Source organism: Marasmius oreades, chromosome 1 (genome assembly GCF_018924745.1).
Source record: "Marasmius oreades isolate 03SP1 chromosome 1, whole genome shotgun sequence".
NCBI lineage: Eukaryota > Fungi > Basidiomycota > Agaricomycetes > Agaricales > Marasmiaceae > Marasmius > Marasmius oreades.
This window is the reverse complement of record NC_057323.1, coordinates 5225625-5244771: the sequence shown is the minus strand read 5'-3', so window position 1 is coordinate 5244771 and position 19147 is coordinate 5225625. Positions and strand designations below refer to the sequence as shown.

At 47.4% G+C, this 19147-nt stretch overlaps 8 protein-coding genes across 10 annotated transcripts; 4 read left to right on the top strand and 4 right to left on the bottom strand.

The window, feature by feature from the left end:
* Nucleotides 1-1470: 1470 nt before the first annotated feature.
* Nucleotides 1471-1995, bottom strand: E1B28_001872 (uncharacterized protein; the record flags this gene model as incomplete). The annotated part of the gene is made up of 1 exon (XM_043147847.1): nucleotides 1471-1995. One exon carries the CDS (start codon nucleotides 1993-1995, stop codon nucleotides 1471-1473), a length of 525 nt encoding a protein of 174 aa, XP_043016561.1.
* A 1135-nt stretch (nucleotides 1996-3130) lies between these two features.
* Nucleotides 3131-6027, top strand: E1B28_001871 (uncharacterized protein). Its single transcript, XM_043147846.1, has 11 exons — nucleotides 3131-3410; nucleotides 3490-3559; nucleotides 3617-3738; nucleotides 3790-3866; nucleotides 3918-4009; nucleotides 4069-4196; nucleotides 4251-4339; nucleotides 4396-4541; nucleotides 4596-5413; nucleotides 5468-5688; nucleotides 5745-6027. The coding sequence occupies exons 1-11, from the start codon at nucleotides 3174-3176 to the stop codon at nucleotides 5881-5883; spliced, it is 2139 nt and encodes a 712-aa protein (XP_043016560.1). The 5' UTR covers nucleotides 3131-3173; the 3' UTR covers nucleotides 5884-6027.
* A 589-nt stretch (nucleotides 6028-6616) lies between these two features.
* Nucleotides 6617-7642, bottom strand: E1B28_001870 (uncharacterized protein). The gene is made up of 5 exons (XM_043147845.1): nucleotides 7601-7642; nucleotides 7474-7542; nucleotides 7303-7417; nucleotides 7049-7242; nucleotides 6617-6985 (listed from the first exon to the last, which is right to left on the bottom strand). Exons 2-5 carry the CDS (start codon nucleotides 7532-7534, stop codon nucleotides 6873-6875), a joined length of 483 nt encoding a protein of 160 aa, XP_043016559.1. The 5' UTR covers nucleotides 7535-7542; nucleotides 7601-7642; the 3' UTR covers nucleotides 6617-6872.
* Nucleotides 7643-7725: 83 nt separating this feature from the next.
* E1B28_001869 (uncharacterized protein) lies at nucleotides 7726-8791 on the top strand. The gene is made up of 5 exons (XM_043147844.1): nucleotides 7726-7822; nucleotides 7878-7901; nucleotides 7999-8053; nucleotides 8112-8428; nucleotides 8499-8791. The coding sequence occupies exons 1-5, from the start codon at nucleotides 7815-7817 to the stop codon at nucleotides 8671-8673; spliced, it is 579 nt and encodes a 192-aa protein (XP_043016558.1). The 5' UTR covers nucleotides 7726-7814; the 3' UTR covers nucleotides 8674-8791.
* A 668-nt stretch (nucleotides 8792-9459) lies between these two features.
* On the top strand, nucleotides 9460-11771 carry E1B28_001868 (uncharacterized protein). Of its 3 annotated transcripts, none has more exons than XM_043147841.1 (5): nucleotides 9460-9562; nucleotides 9635-9848; nucleotides 9911-10094; nucleotides 10148-10671; nucleotides 10728-11771. In XM_043147841.1, the coding sequence occupies exons 2-5, from the start codon at nucleotides 9660-9662 to the stop codon at nucleotides 11676-11678; spliced, it is 1848 nt and encodes a 615-aa protein (XP_043016555.1). In that variant the 5' UTR covers nucleotides 9460-9562; nucleotides 9635-9659; the 3' UTR covers nucleotides 11679-11771. The 3 variants fall into 3 exon arrangements, with proteins under 3 accessions (XP_043016555.1, XP_043016557.1, XP_043016556.1); XM_043147843.1 differs by having other exon boundaries at nucleotides 9911-10098; XM_043147842.1 differs by having other exon boundaries at nucleotides 9911-10671.
* A 1563-nt stretch (nucleotides 11772-13334) lies between these two features.
* Nucleotides 13335-13619, bottom strand: E1B28_001867 (uncharacterized protein; the record flags this gene model as incomplete). The annotated part of the gene is made up of 2 exons (XM_043147840.1): nucleotides 13335-13383; nucleotides 13447-13619. 2 exons carry the CDS (start codon nucleotides 13617-13619, stop codon nucleotides 13335-13337), a joined length of 222 nt encoding a protein of 73 aa, XP_043016554.1.
* A 316-nt stretch (nucleotides 13620-13935) lies between these two features.
* E1B28_001866 (uncharacterized protein) lies at nucleotides 13936-15191 on the bottom strand. Its single transcript, XM_043147839.1, has 5 exons — nucleotides 15038-15191; nucleotides 14975-14989; nucleotides 14822-14925; nucleotides 14313-14771; nucleotides 13936-14263 (listed from the first exon to the last, which is right to left on the bottom strand). The coding sequence occupies exons 1-5, from the start codon at nucleotides 15188-15190 to the stop codon at nucleotides 14188-14190; spliced, it is 807 nt and encodes a 268-aa protein (XP_043016553.1). The 5' UTR covers nucleotide 15191; the 3' UTR covers nucleotides 13936-14187.
* A 45-nt stretch (nucleotides 15192-15236) lies between these two features.
* E1B28_001865 (uncharacterized protein) lies at nucleotides 15237-19057 on the top strand. Its single transcript, XM_043147838.1, has 12 exons — nucleotides 15237-15483; nucleotides 15558-15644; nucleotides 15706-16136; nucleotides 16198-16405; nucleotides 16460-16529; nucleotides 16581-16996; nucleotides 17057-17296; nucleotides 17351-17655; nucleotides 17734-17846; nucleotides 17907-18207; nucleotides 18269-18433; nucleotides 18500-19057. Exons 1-12 carry the CDS (start codon nucleotides 15285-15287, stop codon nucleotides 18902-18904), a joined length of 2940 nt encoding a protein of 979 aa, XP_043016552.1. The 5' UTR covers nucleotides 15237-15284; the 3' UTR covers nucleotides 18905-19057.
* Nucleotides 19058-19147: the final 90 nt, after the last annotated feature.

Below are 19147 nucleotides of genomic sequence, written 5' to 3'. Positions count from 1 at the left end.
AGGTCGTAGTCCTGGTGCGTGGGGCTCTGTGTTGGGCTGAGGTAGGATTACCTGAATTCTGGAACGCTCTTGCCTTGAGCGAAGAGTCGGAAGCGATATATGGCGTCTAATAATCATTGAAACACGTCGATCGATCGAATGCTTTGGACATGGATGCGAAGAACTTTGGGAGAACCTACTGACAGAACAACTCGTGTTCAGGGACGCATTACAACACTTGAGAAACTTGGCGGCACTCTTGGCTCAGGCTGGTAGGTAGTACCTGCAGCGGCTGCAGCAACTCAAACTCAAGAGCCAATTTGAACCTGGGGGATAAAGGATTAAACCCCATCGTTACGTCCAGTCTTTGTAAGTCTCATCGTCTTCAATTTGGCGGTTATCGTCAGCTGGATTAAAACTGAACGACGAGGGAACAAATGGTCAGATCAATGTCGTAATATCAGGAGAGCTGCTGTACCAGATGTCAGTGTTTTTCTTTGTTGGGCGTGAGGTATGCGGCAGATACATCCTTTGAGAATCAAAGCCATTACTTGGTTTTCAGCGCGACCGTGTATGGGTGTGAACTGATAGCAAATCCTCTGGATCTTCACGTAGACACTCAAAATGAACCTCTGTTTCGCACCTCTGGGCCGCTTCGGTCTTGAAAGCACTCGACAGTGACTACGGCCTCCTTCATCCCTAGACGCAATTTCCGCGAGGAGATGCTTGGTTCGCAATTTATTGGAACACGTCGGTTCATCATTGAATCATAATACGACAGTCTTTGCGATCTAACATTTGAGCAGGCGGATATCACTGCGTTTGTATTCGCCATACTTGAATTTAAAGAGAAATGAGTGTGAAGCACAACCAGAAGTCGTTATATTACGGACCTGCTCATACTCTATCTCCTCTTCCTCTGTCCGTCATATGTACCAACGCGTAGGTCGTCGTGGCTGTAATACTCTGGTGGTGTTGTTGACGATAAAGTTCCCCGAACCGTTCGTGCAGAGGTTCGGAACTGCTAGTACAGCATATCACATGAGGTAGTGCGATATATGACGACGTCTCCACCCTACTTCACGCTTTGACTCCATCGACAATGATCAACCAAGGCTCGGCGTGGTCAAAGGGAAGGTCTTATATCATCTGCACCGAGGACCTCCACTTAGGGGGCCTGTTCGTCGGAAATCAACGAAGGGAGCACTCAGGAATTGGCACACAGTACAGTGATGGTGGTGGTGATGGTGGTGGTCAACGTCAAGGATCAAAATTGGCAACGCTGACAAAGCCATTCCTGTTCAGTGTACCACCTCCTTCGTTGAGCTTTACCTGTGCATTTCCCAGGGAATCTACAATGGGATCCATACGAGGTTGCACACTTCTCGTGCCATGCAACAAACAGCACTGTCAGTAAAAAACGCATCATGGCACCGTCGAAGATCAATGCAACGTCCATTTCTTCAGATATTCAACCAAATCCCTTCTTTCCTAAGCATTCTGGTTCTCGTTCCTCTTATACCACAGCGCCCCCGACACAACCGCCGGAGGAGTACCCGGCCCATACATAGACGAAGTAACCGTCATCGCCGCCTGGCAGATATCCCTCCTCTGAGGCTTCTTATCCCAAGTAATATCCCGATAATCCTTCAGTGTATCTGTATCCGTCAACGCGCAACAATCCCTCTTGAAGTTCTCCTTCTTCGTACGATCCGTCATCGACAACCAAACATTATAATTCTGCAACGTGAGGCCCTCGTAAAGCGACACAGCGTCGTCAGCGTTGGCGGCATTGTTGATGCTACTGAATTTCCAACAAATGAAGGATATGCCTTGGAAGCAGGAGACCAGAGATTTGCCAGGGCTGCCGTGGTATTCCCAATCGCCGGTGGGGAAGGATTGGTAGGCTTTGACGATGTCGCCGATGAGTTGGATGTCGGGTTTAGCGTCGTTGTGGGCGTATTTAATGTACCGGGTGATGAGATCGTCGATTTGGGCTTTGTTTGGAGGGGCCATGGTTGGTCTGTCTGTTAGAATGGAGGGTGAATACTTCGTTGGGTAGAAGTAGCCAAAGTGGGTGGGCTCACCGCTCAGGGTATGCAGTTCGAGTGAGGACTTGAGTTCTGGATTGGGAAGAGTGATTGGTCAGGTATTTATGTTAGACTGGATACAACAAGAGTTCCGGTTGTTTCGGGTCATTGGTTAAACCGTGTTGGACAATCACCATTCCGGACATCATTTGATACATAGTAGTCAGAAGACTACAGGAAGTTCTAGCCAATGAATGGCCTGACAAGTGTTTTATGCATTGGTGTTTAGTGGCAGGTCTCTAACCATCGATCAGAGATGAGAATGGACACCGAGAATACGATGAGCGTTCCAGAAAGCGTAGGGGTGAACGTAAGAGATGGTAGTTATCAAGTGAGACAGTTAGCTCTGTGTTTTGGATAACTCGACGAGTTGAATGTAGTCTTCAGACCCCTTTTAGAGAGCCGCGAACAAGGTGGGTGTAGGACGCCACCCCAACGCCCCCTCACATTCCGAGAATAATGTCGAACCTCGATGTGTTGGAGCATTAATGACTCGTTCAAGTGGAAGGGCGTGTTACAGCGGGAGCAGAAGCAGTAATTCTTTGGAAATGGATGCGAAAAATTCCGGGTCCATGAGATTTGTACCCAGGCATGTTGTAAATAAGTGACATTTGCTGTTCGCTAGGGCCTAGGCTACCCAAGGAGCAGCTGCAGGTTCCGACGGAAGGTCTTCATTGAACGCATTAAAATATTTGAGAAACTTGGCGGCACTCTTGGCTGGTACCTGGTACCTAAAGCGACCAAACCAACTCAACTGAGGAGCCAATTTGAACCAGAGGATGAAGGATTAAAAACCGGACAATGACTCGCACTGACCTAGTAATCTTCAAGTTCAAGAAGTACAGCTTACCCAGATTTTTATCTATTTTCCAGAACTTGGCAGAGTCCAGAGGGTCAAGCCGCAAGTAAGGATCAAGGTGCTGCCCTCGGGGTAGGCGAAGTCGAACATTAATATTGAGCTGCTGTGGACTTTGCCAGAGAATAGCGCGATAGGGTTGCGGTGTCCAGGTCTTACGTTACTTTCTATAATCGCGTGGTGTCACTTTGTGACCTGACGACGCGTTCTTTTTTGCACCATCCCTTCATGGTCACCCTTGTACCGACATGGCTCCAACCGTCGTCGACCTTCTAATCCAAACGCACGAAAAGCAGAAGAACACATCCTCACAAAAAACCTTCAAAATCACGCCCACAAACAGAACCTCTTCCAGCTGTCAAACCCAACCGTCAGATGTCAAACCTGAACCGTACAGTGAAAAGCCCAAAACGCGTGTCATTTCTTTCAAACGTTCAGCGAAACTCCATTTGCTACCATCTTTACCTCTTGATCTTCTTTTTGAAGTGAGTCGACGCGTGCTAACAGCATCACCGACACCGGTGTCACCATTCGATCCCGGGAACTAATTGTTTCCACCGTCAGATTTTTGGCCACTTACTACCATCAGATATCCTTCAACTTGCAAGGACGAGCAGGGACTTGAGGAATCTCCGTATGCTTTCTCCGTCTTAGCCCTTGTGTATCCTCGTAGTTGACAATAATCCTCCAGTTCTTCGCAGATCTGCGACGACGATATGGAAGACAGCGTTCTTAAATGTGGCGGACATTTCGTGCCCGAGAGACATATCATATCCGGCATGGGCGAGTCTTATATACGATAAAGAGTGCCATGTAAGCTGTCAGAACTTCCTCCGAGCGAGACTTAACTGAGGCGATTCCCAGGGTTGTTCAATTCCCAATATACGCAATGTCAACTTTTTTCTCCGCGTTAGACTGTGTGCAAAATGTGCTAAGCACCGGTAACGCTCCTTGCTTTTCTCCACTGTCAAGTAGATGCTGATTTTTCAAAGCTTGTCGGATGTAGAGAGGTCGGAGGAGGAGGAAGAGATCAAAAAGATTATCCAAGATTGTGTTCCTTGTGCGGAATGGGGTGGTTCAGCTCGTGTGTCCTTAACTTGTTCTTTGCCGGAGACCGGTCTGACGTATTCTTGGATTTGGCAGGGACTGTTTGTGTTGCCGCAAAGGTGAATGGATTCCTGGAAGAACTTCAACGACATACCCTACGAGGCGAAGCAGCTAGACTGGCATTTATTGAGGAAAGGAAAGTACAACTCGTAACTCGTAATCAGGTTCGGAGTCTTGAAAGTGCTTTCTCGTGGCGACTATAACTTTATCCCCCTTAGAACGCGCGGTTGTGGGCCAAGTGGACAGAGAACCTCCAAGATGTACGTCAACAGGAGCTCGATGACATCAGAAGCAAGAGGAGCGATGCGTAAGACACCAGTAGCACTGAGCATTGGATCATGCCAGACTGACCAATTGAATTAGCCTCAAGAAAAAGTTAAAGGCGGAAGGCTACGAGCCTGAACTGTTATTGCTGGACCAGCTACAACGACCTTGGTCTTCGGCTGTGTGCTTTCCTCTTTGGGATCACCATCAGTTCGTCAAGCAGCCGAAGCCGCTGACTGATAGAAGTAAGTGCCTCCTCTGTTTTCAAATGCATTATTAAACATAACCGCTCTGAACAGACTGGGATCAGATCAAGAGCGACCTGGTGACATATATGGAAACTGTGAGGGCCTACCGTCTTCGAGAAGAACGACAGAAGCTTGTCTGGGAACGCCGACATCATGCTACCGCTGAATGGGTGTCATATCGAACAGACCAACACCTAGTAGGAGAATTTATTCCAAACCCAATCGACGTGTGGTTCTGGAATCCAGTCAAAACCGTGGTCGAGGAACCGTCAGACGTAGTTGTTAACGATCAGTCATTCGGTCAGCCAATGCTAGGTTTCCCGGCCTTCCTGAGACGATGGCAAGGAGAGAAACAGGATGAACTCGTTCGACTTCTCCCGTTTCCCATGGCAGGCGATTTGTGGTATGCTCGACCTCAACATCTCAGGCTTGCCATCTGCGTTTTATCGTGCACATCTTCCTTCCATTGCGAGTTTGATGAATGGCCGGAACGCCACTATCCATGTATGTGGTTCCCCGAGTTCCTCCATCACCCATGCAACACGCTTGAGAGGAGGGCTTGTCGGTACAATTTCGCAGACGGCGAGAAACAGGATCCCATCGACAAAGAGGTCCAACGTGCACCTTGTTTGAGGGCCGACAATGAGTTCAAAGGTTTCAGAAGAAGAAAATGGTCCACAAAATGGGTTGCGTTTGACCAGAAGGCTTCGCGAACCGTTCAGAACATCCTCAAAGCGTGTGGTATGTCGCTCCACACGACGACAGAGCAGCTTGATGCTGCCGATCCGAGAGTAGTTTGTTTGAAGTGTACTTATGGCGCAAAATGTGATGGGGAGAGGAGGTTTCCCGTTCTTACGTGGCGAACGGCAGTAAGTCTCAATTCCTTGGACTAGGTTGGGTTAACTGACGTCCTCCCCTTGCAGGTACAGCATTGCTTCGCTAAACACTGGGGAGACGGAACCGTCGCATGGCAAAAAGTGTCTGACGACGATGCGGCTCTTGCACGAACGTCGGAATGCATGCCTGTGCGACGGATAGTCCAGATACCAGAAGAGCGACCCTGGCGTTGCGGTCATTGCAAAGATACACCGCAAGATCGAGGGCGAATGACGTTCACTGATATGCAAGAACATTTTGATGTAGCGTGAGTGATCGTTCTCTTCTCTCAATCATCGTTTGGCTGAATCTAGTTTCCCGAAGCCATGGTGGAAGAGAAGGGATGGAAGAGGGCGTGCATTACTATAAAGCTTTTGATTTTCCCCCACGACAACCTCCTGTTGTCACAATGGTTCCCAAGGATCCTACCGCTGCCATGAAAGGAGGAACTGAAATGTTGTAGCCGGACTATTATCCCCCTTATTATGCGGTGCTTGAGTATTGAGACACGTACCTTACGACTACACCACCAAAACCGGCCCATGTCGTACAGATATGTGCTACTTTATATATATCCCATAAACTCAATATATCGTGAACATATGTTGACCATGCCGTAATAATGCCGTAACACAGTCCAGCAAAGGAAATTCTGGCGTCCCTTGTTCCTCCCGTGATGGAAATGGGTCCAAATGGCATATTTTACCTACCAAAGGTCAATGTATGCAGGAGTAGGGCAGGAGGACCACTGGAAACATTTGTGCTGAGTATTTATGGCATTGTCATGTGACTCTACATATCGTGAACATATGTGGAGATAGATGGTGATTATATAAAGTAGCAGATATGCCAGCTATCTGTTCAACAATTGGCAGTGTAGTTCTAATCTCATACCCGACTGGTTGTTGGCTTTTGTGTTGTTCGAAAGAGACCAAAAAGGCTCATCTTCGACCGTTGATGCATTGATGTCGATATCTGCGTTGAGCCGTTGAGTACCCCAATCGATCAACTTGTCCAAGTGGGTGAAATCCATTTAGATGGAGCGGTGATAAATTCTTGCACTACTTCGACATACAGCGCTTTTTGTCCAGGCCAGAGTAACATCAAGGTCAAAGTGAAGTGGGATCAAGCGCTATATCAATTGGTCTAGATGTTGTAAGGTTGCTCGGTCACTTCAACAGCATAAGCCGAAAATTCAGGGACAGTAGTTTCTTTCTTGTAGTCCTATAGATACGACACTACTAACGGATTTGTTTTTGAATGGTCATTTATACCGTTGACTACGAAGTTCATAGCAAGCCATCTACTATAAATATTCCACGTTTGACTTTGCGCAGTTTCGTGTTCAAGCAGTGGCATGAGCATTGGGAATACATACACGACATGGGAGGTAATTGACGATATATGCGGAGGGAAGGAATATGCAATCGATGACAAAAAGGAAGTCAATTTCTAAATCGTTGTCTCGTATGGCACAGGCCGCATGGTCTGGGGAGTGTTGTCTGCTGTCGAAACGGTGCGTGAACCACGGGGGAGAGCGGGAATACGACGAAGGTTGACACGTTCTATAAATGAGCATTCGTGAGCGTTTCTGGCTTAATGGACAAGACACAATCATGAGAACGCACCACCGGAGGTCTTTGCCTTGACGTGAGCGGCATGGTTTGCCTTCACCCGGTCCAAAAACTCTTGTCTGCACGCAGAGTGTCTAATGTGCTCAACACGAAGGTTCACCCGCTTCTCAATGTATCTGTTGCCAACGACCTTGTAGACGATGACGCCGACAGCGGTGGGGGTGACATTATAAACAATGCCTGTTCGCCTACAAGTGACCACTAAGTGAGTAAACTTCCCTCTTTCATCCCAGTAAAGGATTACACACCCATGGTAGTATTTGTGGGGCATACCCTTTTGTTGTGCTGCGTTAGCCTTAATGTCAACGATGTCACCGACACGGTAATTGATCAAGAAGGTAGACAGTTTGACTGGGCCATGATCTATGGTACAGTGAGTGAGCGATTTATTTCATCCTACGATTCGTACTATCGCGCACCTTTGAACCCTCTTTTGAACATGTGGCGCGTGCGCGCTCTGTAACCGAATGAGTGAGGCATCTTGAAGACTAGGAGAGGGAATGTTTAGATTTTACTGCAGCAAGACGTTAGCGGTGGTGTACTCACAGGCTTGGTCGACGTCCTTGACTGCCTTGGGTTGCCTTGCAAAATCTGGGCTCGGCAACCCCCGAGTGGCTTGGAATCAACTACCCAGTTGTTTCTCACGGCTTGTACCTCTGAAACTTTATCCTATTTGCTAAGGTTTGGCCTTTACTCACCCGCAACTTGCAAGTTATTTGGCTCGTCGGAGCGCCTTTTCTCGACTTTCCTCAAGACCAAAATGCCCAGGTAATGTCGTCGATATTGTTCTTACTCGTTCTATCTGTGTTGATCTCTCGTGTAGGGCGCCCCGAAACCACAGCAAGACGTGAGCATTCCTTTTCCTATAGGATCTTCAAGATCCACTTTATTGTGGAGGGTGTGCAACAGCGCTGACGAAAAAGCCTTGCCCCCACCTAAAACAGCTACAAGGTCCCTCGTCGACCTTTCGAATCCGCTCGTCTCGATTCCGAGCTCAAGGTATGTGTTAACTGAACGTTCCATCAGCCCTCCATTTCATTTCCCCCGATGCTTCTAGCTCGCTGGCGAGTACGGTCTTCGTAACAAGCGTGAAATCTGGCGTATCGCCCTTATTCTTTCCAAAATTCGTCGTGCAGCTCGTGAATTGCTCAAACTCGATGACAAAGATCCTAAACGTCTTTTCGAGGGTAATGCCTTGATTCGTCGTCTGGTCCGAATTGGTGTGCTCGACGAGTCGCGTATGCGTCTCGATTACGTGTTGGCTCTGAAGATCGAGGATTTCTTGGAGAGAAGATTGCAGACTCAGGTTTTCAAGAGCGGTCTTGCTAAATCCATTCATCATGCCCGAGTTTTGATCAGGCAACGGCACATCCGGTGCGTGATACGTGTTCAGATTATCCTTTCAACAGTAACTTAACACTGATTCGTTCCTCATACCTTTCAGTGTTGGCAAGCAAATCGTCAACGTTCCCTCTTTCGTCGTTCGACTTGACTCCCAAAAGCACATCGACTTTGCCTTCACTTCTCCCCTCGGCGGTGGAGGACCTGGTCGTGTCAAGAGAAAGCGTGCTGCTGCTGCCGCCAAGAAGGAGGGCGGTAACGAGGAAGAAGAAGAGTAAAGGAACAAACTTGTATTGCTTTCTCTATCCTTCGCTTATATGACATACCTTCATGATGTTTGGCATTCTATGTCTACTAAGATGCATACCACTACCCACAAGTGTGAATGAAGTTCACTCCCTAGCGAGCAAGGAAACATCCAAGGGATTTGCCGAAACCGTAAATTTCATTTCAGATTTCAGTAAATATATAAACAATACAGTAGAAATTAGGCTCGTGGCCAGCTGTTCTTGCAAACTCCGCGCTAGTTCTTTTCACACTCCGCTCTCCTAATTTGGACTCGGCATCAGTAAGGTTCCCCTACACCACCAAAACCGGCCCATGTTGTACAGATATGTGCTACTTTATATATATCCCATAAACTCAATATATCGTGAACATATGTTGACCATGCCGTAATAATGCCGTAACACAGTCCAGCAAAGGAAATTCTGGCGTCCCTTGTTCCTCCCGTGATGGAAATGGGTCCAAATGGCATATTTTACCTACCAAAGGTCAATGTATGTAGGAGTAGGGCAGGAGGACCACTGGAAACATTTGTGCTGAGTATTTATGGCATTGTCATGTGACTCTACATATCTTGAACATATGTGGAGACAGATGGTGATTATATAAAGTAGCACATATGTCAGTTATCTATTCAACTATTGGCGGTGTATACGGACTGTTGCGAGTCTAAATAGAAATGATCAATTATCACGACTTATTCAAACTCCGCCAGGCGTGAAATAATTACGTGTAAGCGGTCATAATTATCTTTTAGTGTATGTAATACAGCAAGGACCAGACCTTCTTTAAATTTCTACGTCGATGAATACCTGACTGGAAGGTAAATTTGAGCAAAATCTCTTAAGTTTAGTCGGGACGAGCATCTGGATTATTAGGATTGTAAGTGGTCATTTCACGGGGTATTTAAATTGGCTATAGGACCGGTCCATACCTAACCCGTCACGGTTACAGGTCTAACTTGTGTGATTCCACATCGATGCCTCAAGCTCAGCTCTGGTGCATAGACGTAACGGGTGCTCCCACCGTCGTGACCAAGCGCATTTTCTGCATCAATTTCGAACCGAGTCACAACTTTGAAGACATCAGAAACGCCATTGCCAAAGAACTCGCCCATCAGAATCGAGATGTCAAGCCTTCGGAAATCGTCGCCTTAGATGTGTGGAAGGTAAGGCTTTCCCCTCTCTCTCTACAAAGGGCCTTTGAATTGACCCCAATGTTCACAATGAGCTCGATCCATCAATTTCTCGAAACGATGCTCGATTCAACGAAAACACTTCAACAACTTATACAGACCTCAAAGAACATGTCATGACCATCAGCTCCGAATCAGGAAACATGGGCGAAATCTATCTCGACTTGCCGGAAGATGAATCTCTCCACCTTATCGTATCGCTCAAGGGGGCTCCAGAAGGCGAGTAAGTCCCAAGTCCAATCCCAGCTTCTGAAAAGTTAACTTGTGAGAAGCGGAAGGAACAATCGATCTCTTGTGTTCTGAACTTCTCGATATTAAATTTGAAGAAAATCGCGCCAAACATCGCGAATGGCTTGATTCTCTGGGGGATCAAGGATTCGAGGAACGGATAGATGTGATTGCAAAGCGTCGGAAGGGAGAGGACCCGTTTAAGGAGATTCCCATTGCGATTCTTCATCCTGCTTTTGACCGGTTTTTACTGGGTATGCATGATCCGGATTTAGACATCCCACCAGAGCTGTATTCAGAGGCGGTGGAATTTTCGTCAACGTGTTGGCAGGTTTTCGGGTCGAAGAATATGGATGAACCGACGAAGAAGGCGAAGAAGCTTCAGGCAATTGAAAAGATGCTGGGCTACCAATTGTTGAAGAGGACAAAAGAGGGAGCTGCATTCGACGGTCTTCTCCTAGTTGAAGGCATCTATCCTGCGCTTATCTTCCTCAGCGAAGATGATATCGGGGTTCAGTTGATGGGAAGATGCGAAACGTTATATTCGAAATGCATGCGCCTCGCTTCGGTGCGTTATTTCGTTCCGGTCTTAGCGAATCTTCCCCTGAAACGAGTTCTTTAAAGCTCGACGATGTACGCAAAACCATATCTCTACCCTGTTTTCTCGTCGTCGTTTCTGGTTCTCACATCTCCGTCGTGGGTGCAGCTTGTCCAAGCATGCACCCCTCAATCGAATACCTCACGGGATTCTATGTGTGTACTAGCATGCCCAGCGATCCCGGTGCGGTTTTCGAGAACATAGCCAAGCTCTTTGCTTGTCTCCGTCGTTCTATCAACGTCCTAACGGAATATTACAAGGACCTTCTCTCCCTCCTTCCATGTCTACCGAAACGATACCTCCCGCTCCGGAACACGTTTACTACCCTAGATGGACAACTGAAAAGGATTAACTATTCGAATCTCCATATGTTGGGCAAAAACATCTGGACTGGCACAGTAGACACCCCTGACAGCTCGTCCGTTCCAGTCCTCGTCAAATTCACACGACGTTATTGCGCTGCTGCTCATAACCTCCTCAAATCTGCAGGATTAGCTCCTAAACTGTATCATTACGATTTTGAGCCGTACCAAGTAGAAGAAGACGGCAACGACGTGGCCCCCGGGCTTTTTTATTGGCGGATGATCGTGATGGAATATATATCCAACGCGGTGACTCTGTACGATCTCACAGGCACAGCTTCGGATGCAAGGCAGATTGCGGAGCATCTACGGCGTGCGGTTGATTCACTGCATATGAACAATTATGTTTTTGGGGACCTGAGGCCGACGAACATTATGGTTCAGATTCTCGAGGGTAAGGCTCATCGTCATAAAGGTGAATCGGAGGAGGAGAGGGAGATACGAGTGGCGTTGGTTGATTTCGATTGGGCGGGGAAAGATGGGAAGGCGAGATATCCATCAGGGATCTCGTTTGGGGGAACTATTGCGTGGCCAGATGGGGTGAAACCGAGAGGGTTGATTACGAAGGAGCATGATTTGTACTGGTTAAGGACATGGACCGATCTTTTGGCTTAAAATCTTCTTTTTTGTGAAAAACGAGTTTTAAAGTACATACGGTTTTTCAGCATACGCTGTGCAGTGTGACACTTACAGAAATGAAACTCGGACGTGTTGGAATTGATTCGAGTTGAATTTCATGGATCGTGTTTTGGACTTGGATGTCTATATACGAAAAGTCTTACAATGAAGCTGAATATTTGACTGAAGGATCTAAGTTGTTAGACCATTGGTACATGTTCAGAGAACAAATTTCACTACCTTGGCTTGCAATCCAATATCCCAGCATTCGAAGGTTACCACACCTATCCTCCTCGCCTTCGCTTCCCGTTTCTTGAGTTGCTAGAACAAAGTATCATAATCATTCGATGCCGGATTGATTAGACATACTTACCACACTGTCTCCACATTGTTGTGCCATCGTACTGCTCGAAACGGGTATTTGGTAGTACAATACAAATCCATGTAACATTAGTTTACAGCGTGTATCTGTTTGTGAACTAAAGTAACAATACAGTCAGATACTGTGTTTTAGGTTCCATTAGAGGGCCATCCCACTCACCACCAATTTAGTGATCGAGCCGCCAGTGTTGGTGGCCCAGATAGGTCGACCGCCCTTGGCATAGACTACCAAGTTTCCGTCGTCCTGGCAGAAAAGGTTGTATGGGTGGTCACTTCCGTTGGTCTCGGTAGCCCACATCGCGTCACGACCAGCTGTGTAGCCGCAGCAGTTGTCGTTGCCTTGCATCATCACCCAAGACGCGTTTTTACCATTTAGGAATCTTGACGTTGGCGGTGACCTGGAGGTTACCGCCGTCATTAACTCTGAACTCTACGCGTCCGCTTTTAGATCTGAGAGCGTAGCCACGACCAATGACGCCTTCCTCGGGGAGGGTGTCACCGTAGGGAGCAACGTAGGCAGAAATGTTAGGTGTATGTGAGGGGGTGGTGACTGTGGAAGGTAGTTTGTGTGAACAACTCAAGGACTTGTGGTTGCCCTTTTATAGGCCGTACCAGACCATTCCTCAACCCGGAGTTCTGGTTCCTCTGCGAACAAGGCGGATGCCTACACCTCTGGAAAGTAAACAAATCAGCAAGAGCCTTCCAAACCAGAGAACCTATTACAGCGCAGATTTGGTCGTCCGACCATCTCTGGAAGAAAGTTCTGAATGAGTTCGCAATTATGATATATGTGCTGTTCCTCTTTGACGCCGGGCTTTTCAGGTCTCCGGATACACATTTTTGGAATGATGATTGAAAATGAGGGGGAAAGCCTAGTCGAGGTTCGCCTCGTGTCCTGAGCACCACCAGGGCGGTCTAAAACGTTGGCAGCTGGTCCAGGTGCTACGGAGTTATTTCAATCCTATCGCGACAAATTGTGAATATGTTCTTGTCCGGCCCCATGCATTCTACACCTTAGGAACATGGTATACCATTGCAGTGAACCTTATCGCTTCTTTACAGTTCACCTAGGTCTGCTTCTCAAGTGGATAGGCGAGGTTGATTAGATTGGCAACAAGGAGCGAAAGTGAGCTGATTTACGAACCAGTGGTACAACGGTTCCTCATTCTGCTTGAACTAGGCCCATATTTGGTGCGAGAACGCTTGTACCATCTCCATAGCATGTAATGTCTGAGTGAAGCCGTGCTTCTCTACGACATCACCGTGCAAATCTTATGCAAAAACGGCGACAAGAGGGTGTGTGTGTGTGTGGAAACAAGCCCTTAAAACGGTTTGTTGACGTTTCTTGGTGAGCTTGTGAACGATATGATATCGAACAACATACCTTCGTTCCCAGCCATCGGGAGTAATGGTGTATTTCGTCGCTGCTAGAGCCGCATTTTCGCCAAGCATGACTGTCGAGTTTGTCAATCTTGCCTTTGACCGCTTTGACAAGTCCATAGTCCACATTCGACGTCCACGAATTTCGTTTAGGCTTTCAATCCTGGGTGCGGTCATGAGGCTTTATTGATCGTTCAACTAAAGAACACTCACTCTCTAACGCTTCTTGACCTTTCTTCTTGCTCATACAGCCGATGATCAACTTCCCAGCGCATCTGATCGCGAGTTGTTTTGTAGCTTCATATCCAACCTGTATTGGAGCCGGTGATAACGACCTGACCTTCCACTGGTGGTGACATTCCCCTTTTCTGCGAGGGGACAGCAGTAAAACACCTTGCCGCATCCTACTACCTGAAGAAGCGGCTATTAGTACTACCTGGGTTATACTGGTTTGACACCCACGTTTTTGGAGTCATTGCAAACGAGGTTGATAGTCGACAAGAATAAATCATATTTAGAAAAGCTGCTGCCATTTCTCCATTGAATTCGTAACCTCGTAACACAGCAAGCGACCAGGCGATAGTGGTTGAAAGAAATGGATTCTGCAAAGACAAGCAAAGCTAGCAGAAGAGTTAAATCCGATTAAACACAGTGTATCTAGTGTACATCGAGACCTCCTGCATCCTTAATGCTTCGGAAAGGGATTTCGATCTGGCGTCTAGCAAAGGTACTACAGGAGGGCATTTCACTGCCTCTCGTTCGGCGGCGACGACGTAGAGTTAGAGGGTGCTGCCGGTGACGAGTACGAAGCTTGACGGTGTCTAGGAGCAATGAGCTTAAATATATGAGTGAAGGACATACGAGACTCGCCTTTCTTCATCTGTAGTCCTGCCCACAATCATAGACACCAATCCAAGAGCAAGAAGGACTTGTAGAGCTCTCCAAGTACTCGAAACACCTTCGACTTGCTCTCTCGCCATGTGTGCTGCGTCTGCACGTCTTCGGTAAGCAGAACGATCGGGTGCTGAATTCAAATGTGCTCCATAGGCAGAGCTGTCGTGGAACCGAAATCCGTCGTAATGTCCTCCACTTCTGCTTCCATTACCACTTGATGTCTCCTTATGAGGTGGTGGCGAATGCTGAGACCCACCTGGATATTTCGATCTTGAACCGTGGCTACTGGTTCGTAAGCCACCCCTCCACGCGTACGTTGCTCCTGGCCTCCGCCTTTCCGTCCACTCGGCATTCCACGCTGCACTCGAGGAGGGCCCAGAGTAGCTGGATGTGTGGCGGCCGGTCGGTGATGCAAGCTTCCGGTCGTATGCACGCCTTGAGGATTCTTGTCAACACAACAAGGCGTGCAAGGTCGAATGACGCACCTCTCTCGGTCATCACTCAAGACCGAATACGCCTCGCTCACTTTGGTGAATATCTCTTTGGATTTCGGGTCTTTCGATACGTCTGGATGGTGGTTCTTGCTCAGCTATAAATACAGTTAGTCAAAAGGGTCAATGAAATGGCATATCGCACACCTGGTAGAAATGCGACTATACAATCCCATTAGCATGACGTCTTCCCCTGCGTCGTTTGCCCACCTTAATTTGTGCTTTACTAGCTGTAGGATTTACTCCGAGAGTCTTGTAGTGGTCTTTGTTGAGACATAGTGAGGAAGAGAATGGTCTCCGCCAGCTGTGAGGTGGAGTGTTGCATCGACGTCGAGACAGGATGGTGGTAACGGAAAACGGCATCACATGATGTGATGCCCAACCGCGATTGGGATTTTGCCCACGGTTCGCGTCTTGTTCCAAATTTCAAATTCCCTCGGCGACGAGGTCGAGGGAGATGAGCCGAACATTCGAGCTTATTTTTGGTTTTGAAGATTCGACTCCTAAAGACGTGGAAGAGCTCGTCGACGAGAACGAAACCCCTCAAGAGATAGAAGGGAAGGAGCAGGTTGAAGAAGAATCTCAGGAGGAACAACGGCGACAACAATGGCACAAAAGGACAAAGAGAACTTCAGCCTACGTTGCTGTATTCGAAGGTGCATTATTCGGCCAGTGACATGCCAGTCTCACGCTATTTAAGTGAATGCTCAAGTTGAATTATCTGCTGCAGAAATCATGAACGAGATAATCGACCATGAATTGGAGCTGCTGAGTGACGAGGAAAGACGGATTTTGCGAGCATTTTCGCAACTGCCTTGTGCGTTATACGTCCATTTTTTCTTTTTGTCTTCTTGAGATACTAACTGTTTACTTTTGAGACCTATCAAAGTATACTCTGAGCCGATTACTTCAACGAAACCCCGGTCAATGGCACCCAATCTCAACGATTGAGAAATTCAAGAAAGAAACCGGTGAACATGGTCTACTGGCAAGCGTTAAAGACCTCTGCACGCTATCGGTCTCACGACTTCTTTCGAGTTCAGTCAAGAAGGAACCCTCATGTTCCGAACCTCCAGCACACGAAGTAATTGATCTCACGTTGGATTCGGACGACGACAACGATTCGGAACCCATTCCTGCTGGCAGGTCCGATGCATCTACCTTGAAACTACATTTCGACTCAAACAGCTGGTTTTTCTGTGACGACGAATCCAAGTTGGAGTTGAAAGAAGCTCTTCATAGGCTTACAACTCCGGATCTACACGCCCTTGCTAAAGATTTCAAGTGTACTAAATCTGGCAAATCCAATGTTCGTTTTCCATCTGTGCCCTTTCATAATTGCAAACTTACACTCCACTTCATTGAACCAGAAAGACGATGTCATTATTGCGCTACTCGAACACGCTCGAGGGCAAACCGTTATTTCTTTGGCTCAAAGTACTCCCGACCGAAAAGGCAAAGGGACAGCGAAGGACTGCAATGATCTCAAACAAACTACCCTCAAGGGTTTCCTCAAACCCAAAGCACATTGTCGGAACCAAGAGCAGATATTACTCAAGAGAGCTGTGGATAAGCTTGGTTGGTATTGCGTTATTTATTCACCCCCACCCACTGATACGATAAACTGCTCAGGCAAATGTGTGCGGGTCAATCCACAGTTTTACCGCCTTGCCATACGACTACATATAATATATTATCGGAGGTCGGTTACCTCTTTTGGCTGAGATATCTACCTCTGATGATATCCCTCCAGCACGGAAATGCCACCGAAGCCCTTCACTCCATCGCTCTTGGCAACGTTCAAGAAACGGTTTTATCCTCAATATACCCATAATCGCAGTGTCATCTGGCCCACCCGAGGCGGGTTCGTCGAATACGAGCGAGCACTCCAACTACAACAACTGATGTCGGAAGCTGAGATTACAGATCCAGATTCGGATATGGATTCACATCACCACAACCCGGGAAAAGGGAAATGGAAGAAAAAAGAGAAAGAGAGTGAAAAGGATGGAGAAGCCAAAGGAGAAACGAAAGCTGCTATAAGATCCCGGGCGATACTAGAGATATTTGAAAAATCTCAGGTGGAGGAGTTGTGGGATGCCTGTTCTGCCGCTGAAGGAATGAAATGGTACATAGCTAGAAGACCAGAATTGGAAAGATTTCAATCCGGTGAGCGAACCGGCCACTGTTTCTTTTTTTATATAATGCTGACTTCTTTTTTCTCTCAAGGTCATATCCTTACGCGCTTGATGTACAAAGCTGCAGCTGCTTGTGGTCCACTTCGAGAGTATGACGAAGAACTTCGGTTGTTGAATAAACTTTTAGGACAAAAGTTTTGGCGGAGGGGAAAACGTGCGGAGTGGTATCGACGCAGAGCGGTCGTGATGACTAAGAAAAACGATAAACCGGTACTTCAGCAAGCGTTAGAAGGGATAGAAGAGGCGTTGCATGATCCTGATACTCATCTCGGTAAGCGGTCGTTCTAGTTTGCTTTCCCCCTCTCATCTCATTCATCTTCCGAAGTGCTCCGACCAGATCTGTTCGAACGGTACAAAAAACTCGAAGCACGACTTAGAATTCCCGAACGCTTGCGGAGCAAAGTGGAACACGAGTTGCGAAAGCCGGTTTCTGTACGGTTTACTGGCCACAGAGTGTATTCAACTCAAGCAACGCAACCATTAAAGCTGAAAGTCCCAGCTTCTGGTTCTGAGGATGCGGGTGGAGGTGGAAGTAGTGTGAACGCAGAATTGACTTCGTATTTTACGAAGGTACCTGTACCAATCGACACAGAAAAGGAGGAAGCAGCAAGGTTGGTTTCAGAGGCCGCTGTAGGTTCCAGCTTTCATTTCTAATTTTGAATGATGTATTCCATTCGGGATGGAATAACTGAGTTGGGCCTTTGATAGATGCGTTCCACGCCGAAATGGGCAGGAAAGTCAAGATGGCGAGGTGAGGGAGGTGGGGAGGTTACCGTTGAGGAATTGGCTCTGCAATATTACGCGAAACGGGGTTATAACGGGTATGAGCATTCCGACCGTTGTTATCTGATATCCCTCAAAACTCACCACATCCTTTGTAGCTTCCATTCCGAAACTAGAATCCTAACAACGGTGTTTTCCCTCCTCTTCTGGGATGTCCTCTTCGCAAATATACCTGGTGCATTCGAAACCAGATTCCAAGCTGGCCCACTTGATCTCGCTGAAGACTCGTTCTATTATGCTAGGAAAGACGCGATTGAACAGAGGTTAAAGGAGATCCAAGAGGGATATGCAAGGAAGATCGTGGAGAGGCATGATACCCTCTATCGCGGGCGGAATACGTTATGTGTGGGTGTCAGATGGGACGTTTGTTCCCCGGAAGATTTGTTGGAAGCGGTTGAGGTTTGCTCTTCCGTCATTCTATTATTTGGGATGTTTTCTTGATATCCGACGTCCTTTCTAGTGCCTCAAAACCGAGACGTTGATAAGCATCTGCCGCTTATTTTGTGAAGACTATGCTGCCCGAGCACGTGGAGTACCGGATCTGTTCGTTTGGGACTATGGAAAACGGGAATGCAAGTTTGTGGAAGTGAAAGGTCCGGGGGATAGACCATCTGAGACGCAAAAGGTGTGACTAGGCTCCTATTCATATGTTATCTCTTCACAATGCCAATTATTCCCTTGGGACCCGTAGCTCTGGTTCGACACACTTCTTGCCGCTGGGGCGGACGTTGAAATTTGCAGTGTCGTCGCGCTGACGTTCAAATCCGTGAACAGTAAGAAGAGGAAGATGAAAGGGACGGAGAAGGTAGAAAGACCCCCCGAGCATGCGGAATTCAAGGAGGAGGACGAATATCAACCAGAGTTTGATGGCGATGATTCGGAGGAGGGAGGTGGGCATTTAACACCATCGTCATCACGGAGGTTGCGGTCGGCGACGTTGGTGCGGGATAATATTGAAGTCGGAGAAAAGGGTGCTCACGGGGTTGAATCTACGTCTCAACCAAGGGCGTTATCCGTGAAGTGGCATTTGGAGGTGGAGGTGAACGCCGTGGTGTCCCCAGCCCCAAGTCCTCGGAAGAAGCACAAGTATATGTGATCTCCGTGGTGTTCAGCTTTTTTCATCTTATTCCTTTCTGATCTTTTTTTTCGAGGGTTATCTTTATTCATCTATTTATCATGTTGTTCTATAATGTATGCTGTTACTACCCTCCATGACGACGCAAGGACACCGTTTATTAGAATCTGAAGGGACACTTTGTTCGTACCTCGATGATTTTCTGCGCTTCATTGTCGTTACCTTTCGATAGATTCGGAGAAAGGGAAGATTACGATAATAACC

What these genes read in the sequence shown, in the direction of transcription:
- E1B28_001869 (XM_043147844.1), top strand. An exon ending in CCCCGAAACCACAGCAAGAC is followed by an intron (nt 7,902 to 7,998) that starts GTGAGCATTCCT and finishes CACCTAAAACAG; the next exon opens with CTACAAGGTCCCTCGTCGAC. An exon ending in GTCTCGATTCCGAGCTCAAG is followed by an intron (nt 8,054 to 8,111) that starts GTATGTGTTAAC and finishes CGATGCTTCTAG; the next exon opens with CTCGCTGGCGAGTACGGTCT.
- E1B28_001871 (XM_043147846.1), top strand. Translation starts at nt 3,174, where the DNA reads ATGGCTCCAACCGTCGTCGACCTTCTAATCCAAACGCACGAAAAGCAG. An exon ending in CAGGGACTTGAGGAATCTCC is followed by an intron (nt 3,560 to 3,616) that starts GTATGCTTTCTC and finishes ATAATCCTCCAG; the next exon opens with TTCTTCGCAGATCTGCGACG. An exon ending in AACTCGTAACTCGTAATCAG is followed by an intron (nt 4,197 to 4,250) that starts GTTCGGAGTCTT and finishes TATCCCCCTTAG; the next exon opens with AACGCGCGGTTGTGGGCCAA.
- E1B28_001870 (XM_043147845.1), bottom strand. Translation starts at nt 7,534, where the DNA reads ATGCCTCACTCATTCGGTTACAGAGCGCGCACGCGCCACATGTTCAAA. An exon ending in GTTCAAAAGAGGGTTCAAAG is followed by an intron (nt 7,418 to 7,473) that starts GTGCGCGATAGT and finishes ACTGTACCATAG; the next exon opens with ATCATGGCCCAGTCAAACTG. An exon ending in CAAGGCAAAGACCTCCGGTG is followed by an intron (nt 6,986 to 7,048) that starts GTGCGTTCTCAT and finishes GCTCATTTATAG; the next exon opens with AACGTGTCAACCTTCGTCGT.
- E1B28_001866 (XM_043147839.1), bottom strand. Translation starts at nt 15,190, where the DNA reads ATGCCGTTTTCCGTTACCACCATCCTGTCTCGACGTCGATGCAACACT. An exon ending in TTGAGTGATGACCGAGAGAG is followed by an intron (nt 14,772 to 14,821) that starts GTGCGTCATTCG and finishes AGAATCCTCAAG; the next exon opens with GCGTGCATACGACCGGAAGC. An exon ending in AGGACTACAGATGAAGAAAG is followed by an intron (nt 14,264 to 14,312) that starts GCGAGTCTCGTA and finishes CATTGCTCCTAG; the next exon opens with ACACCGTCAAGCTTCGTACT.
- E1B28_001865 (XM_043147838.1), top strand. Translation starts at nt 15,285, where the DNA reads ATGAGCCGAACATTCGAGCTTATTTTTGGTTTTGAAGATTCGACTCCT. An exon ending in TGATCCTGATACTCATCTCG is followed by an intron (nt 17,297 to 17,350) that starts GTAAGCGGTCGT and finishes CATCTTCCGAAG; the next exon opens with TGCTCCGACCAGATCTGTTC. An exon ending in GGTTGGTTTCAGAGGCCGCT is followed by an intron (nt 17,656 to 17,733) that starts GTAGGTTCCAGC and finishes GGCCTTTGATAG; the next exon opens with ATGCGTTCCACGCCGAAATG.
- E1B28_001868 (XM_043147841.1), top strand. Translation starts at nt 9,660, where the DNA reads ATGCCTCAAGCTCAGCTCTGGTGCATAGACGTAACGGGTGCTCCCACC. An exon ending in TCGCCTTAGATGTGTGGAAG is followed by an intron (nt 9,849 to 9,910) that starts GTAAGGCTTTCC and finishes GTTCACAATGAG; the next exon opens with CTCGATCCATCAATTTCTCG. An exon ending in AATGCATGCGCCTCGCTTCG is followed by an intron (nt 10,672 to 10,727) that starts GTGCGTTATTTC and finishes AGTTCTTTAAAG; the next exon opens with CTCGACGATGTACGCAAAAC.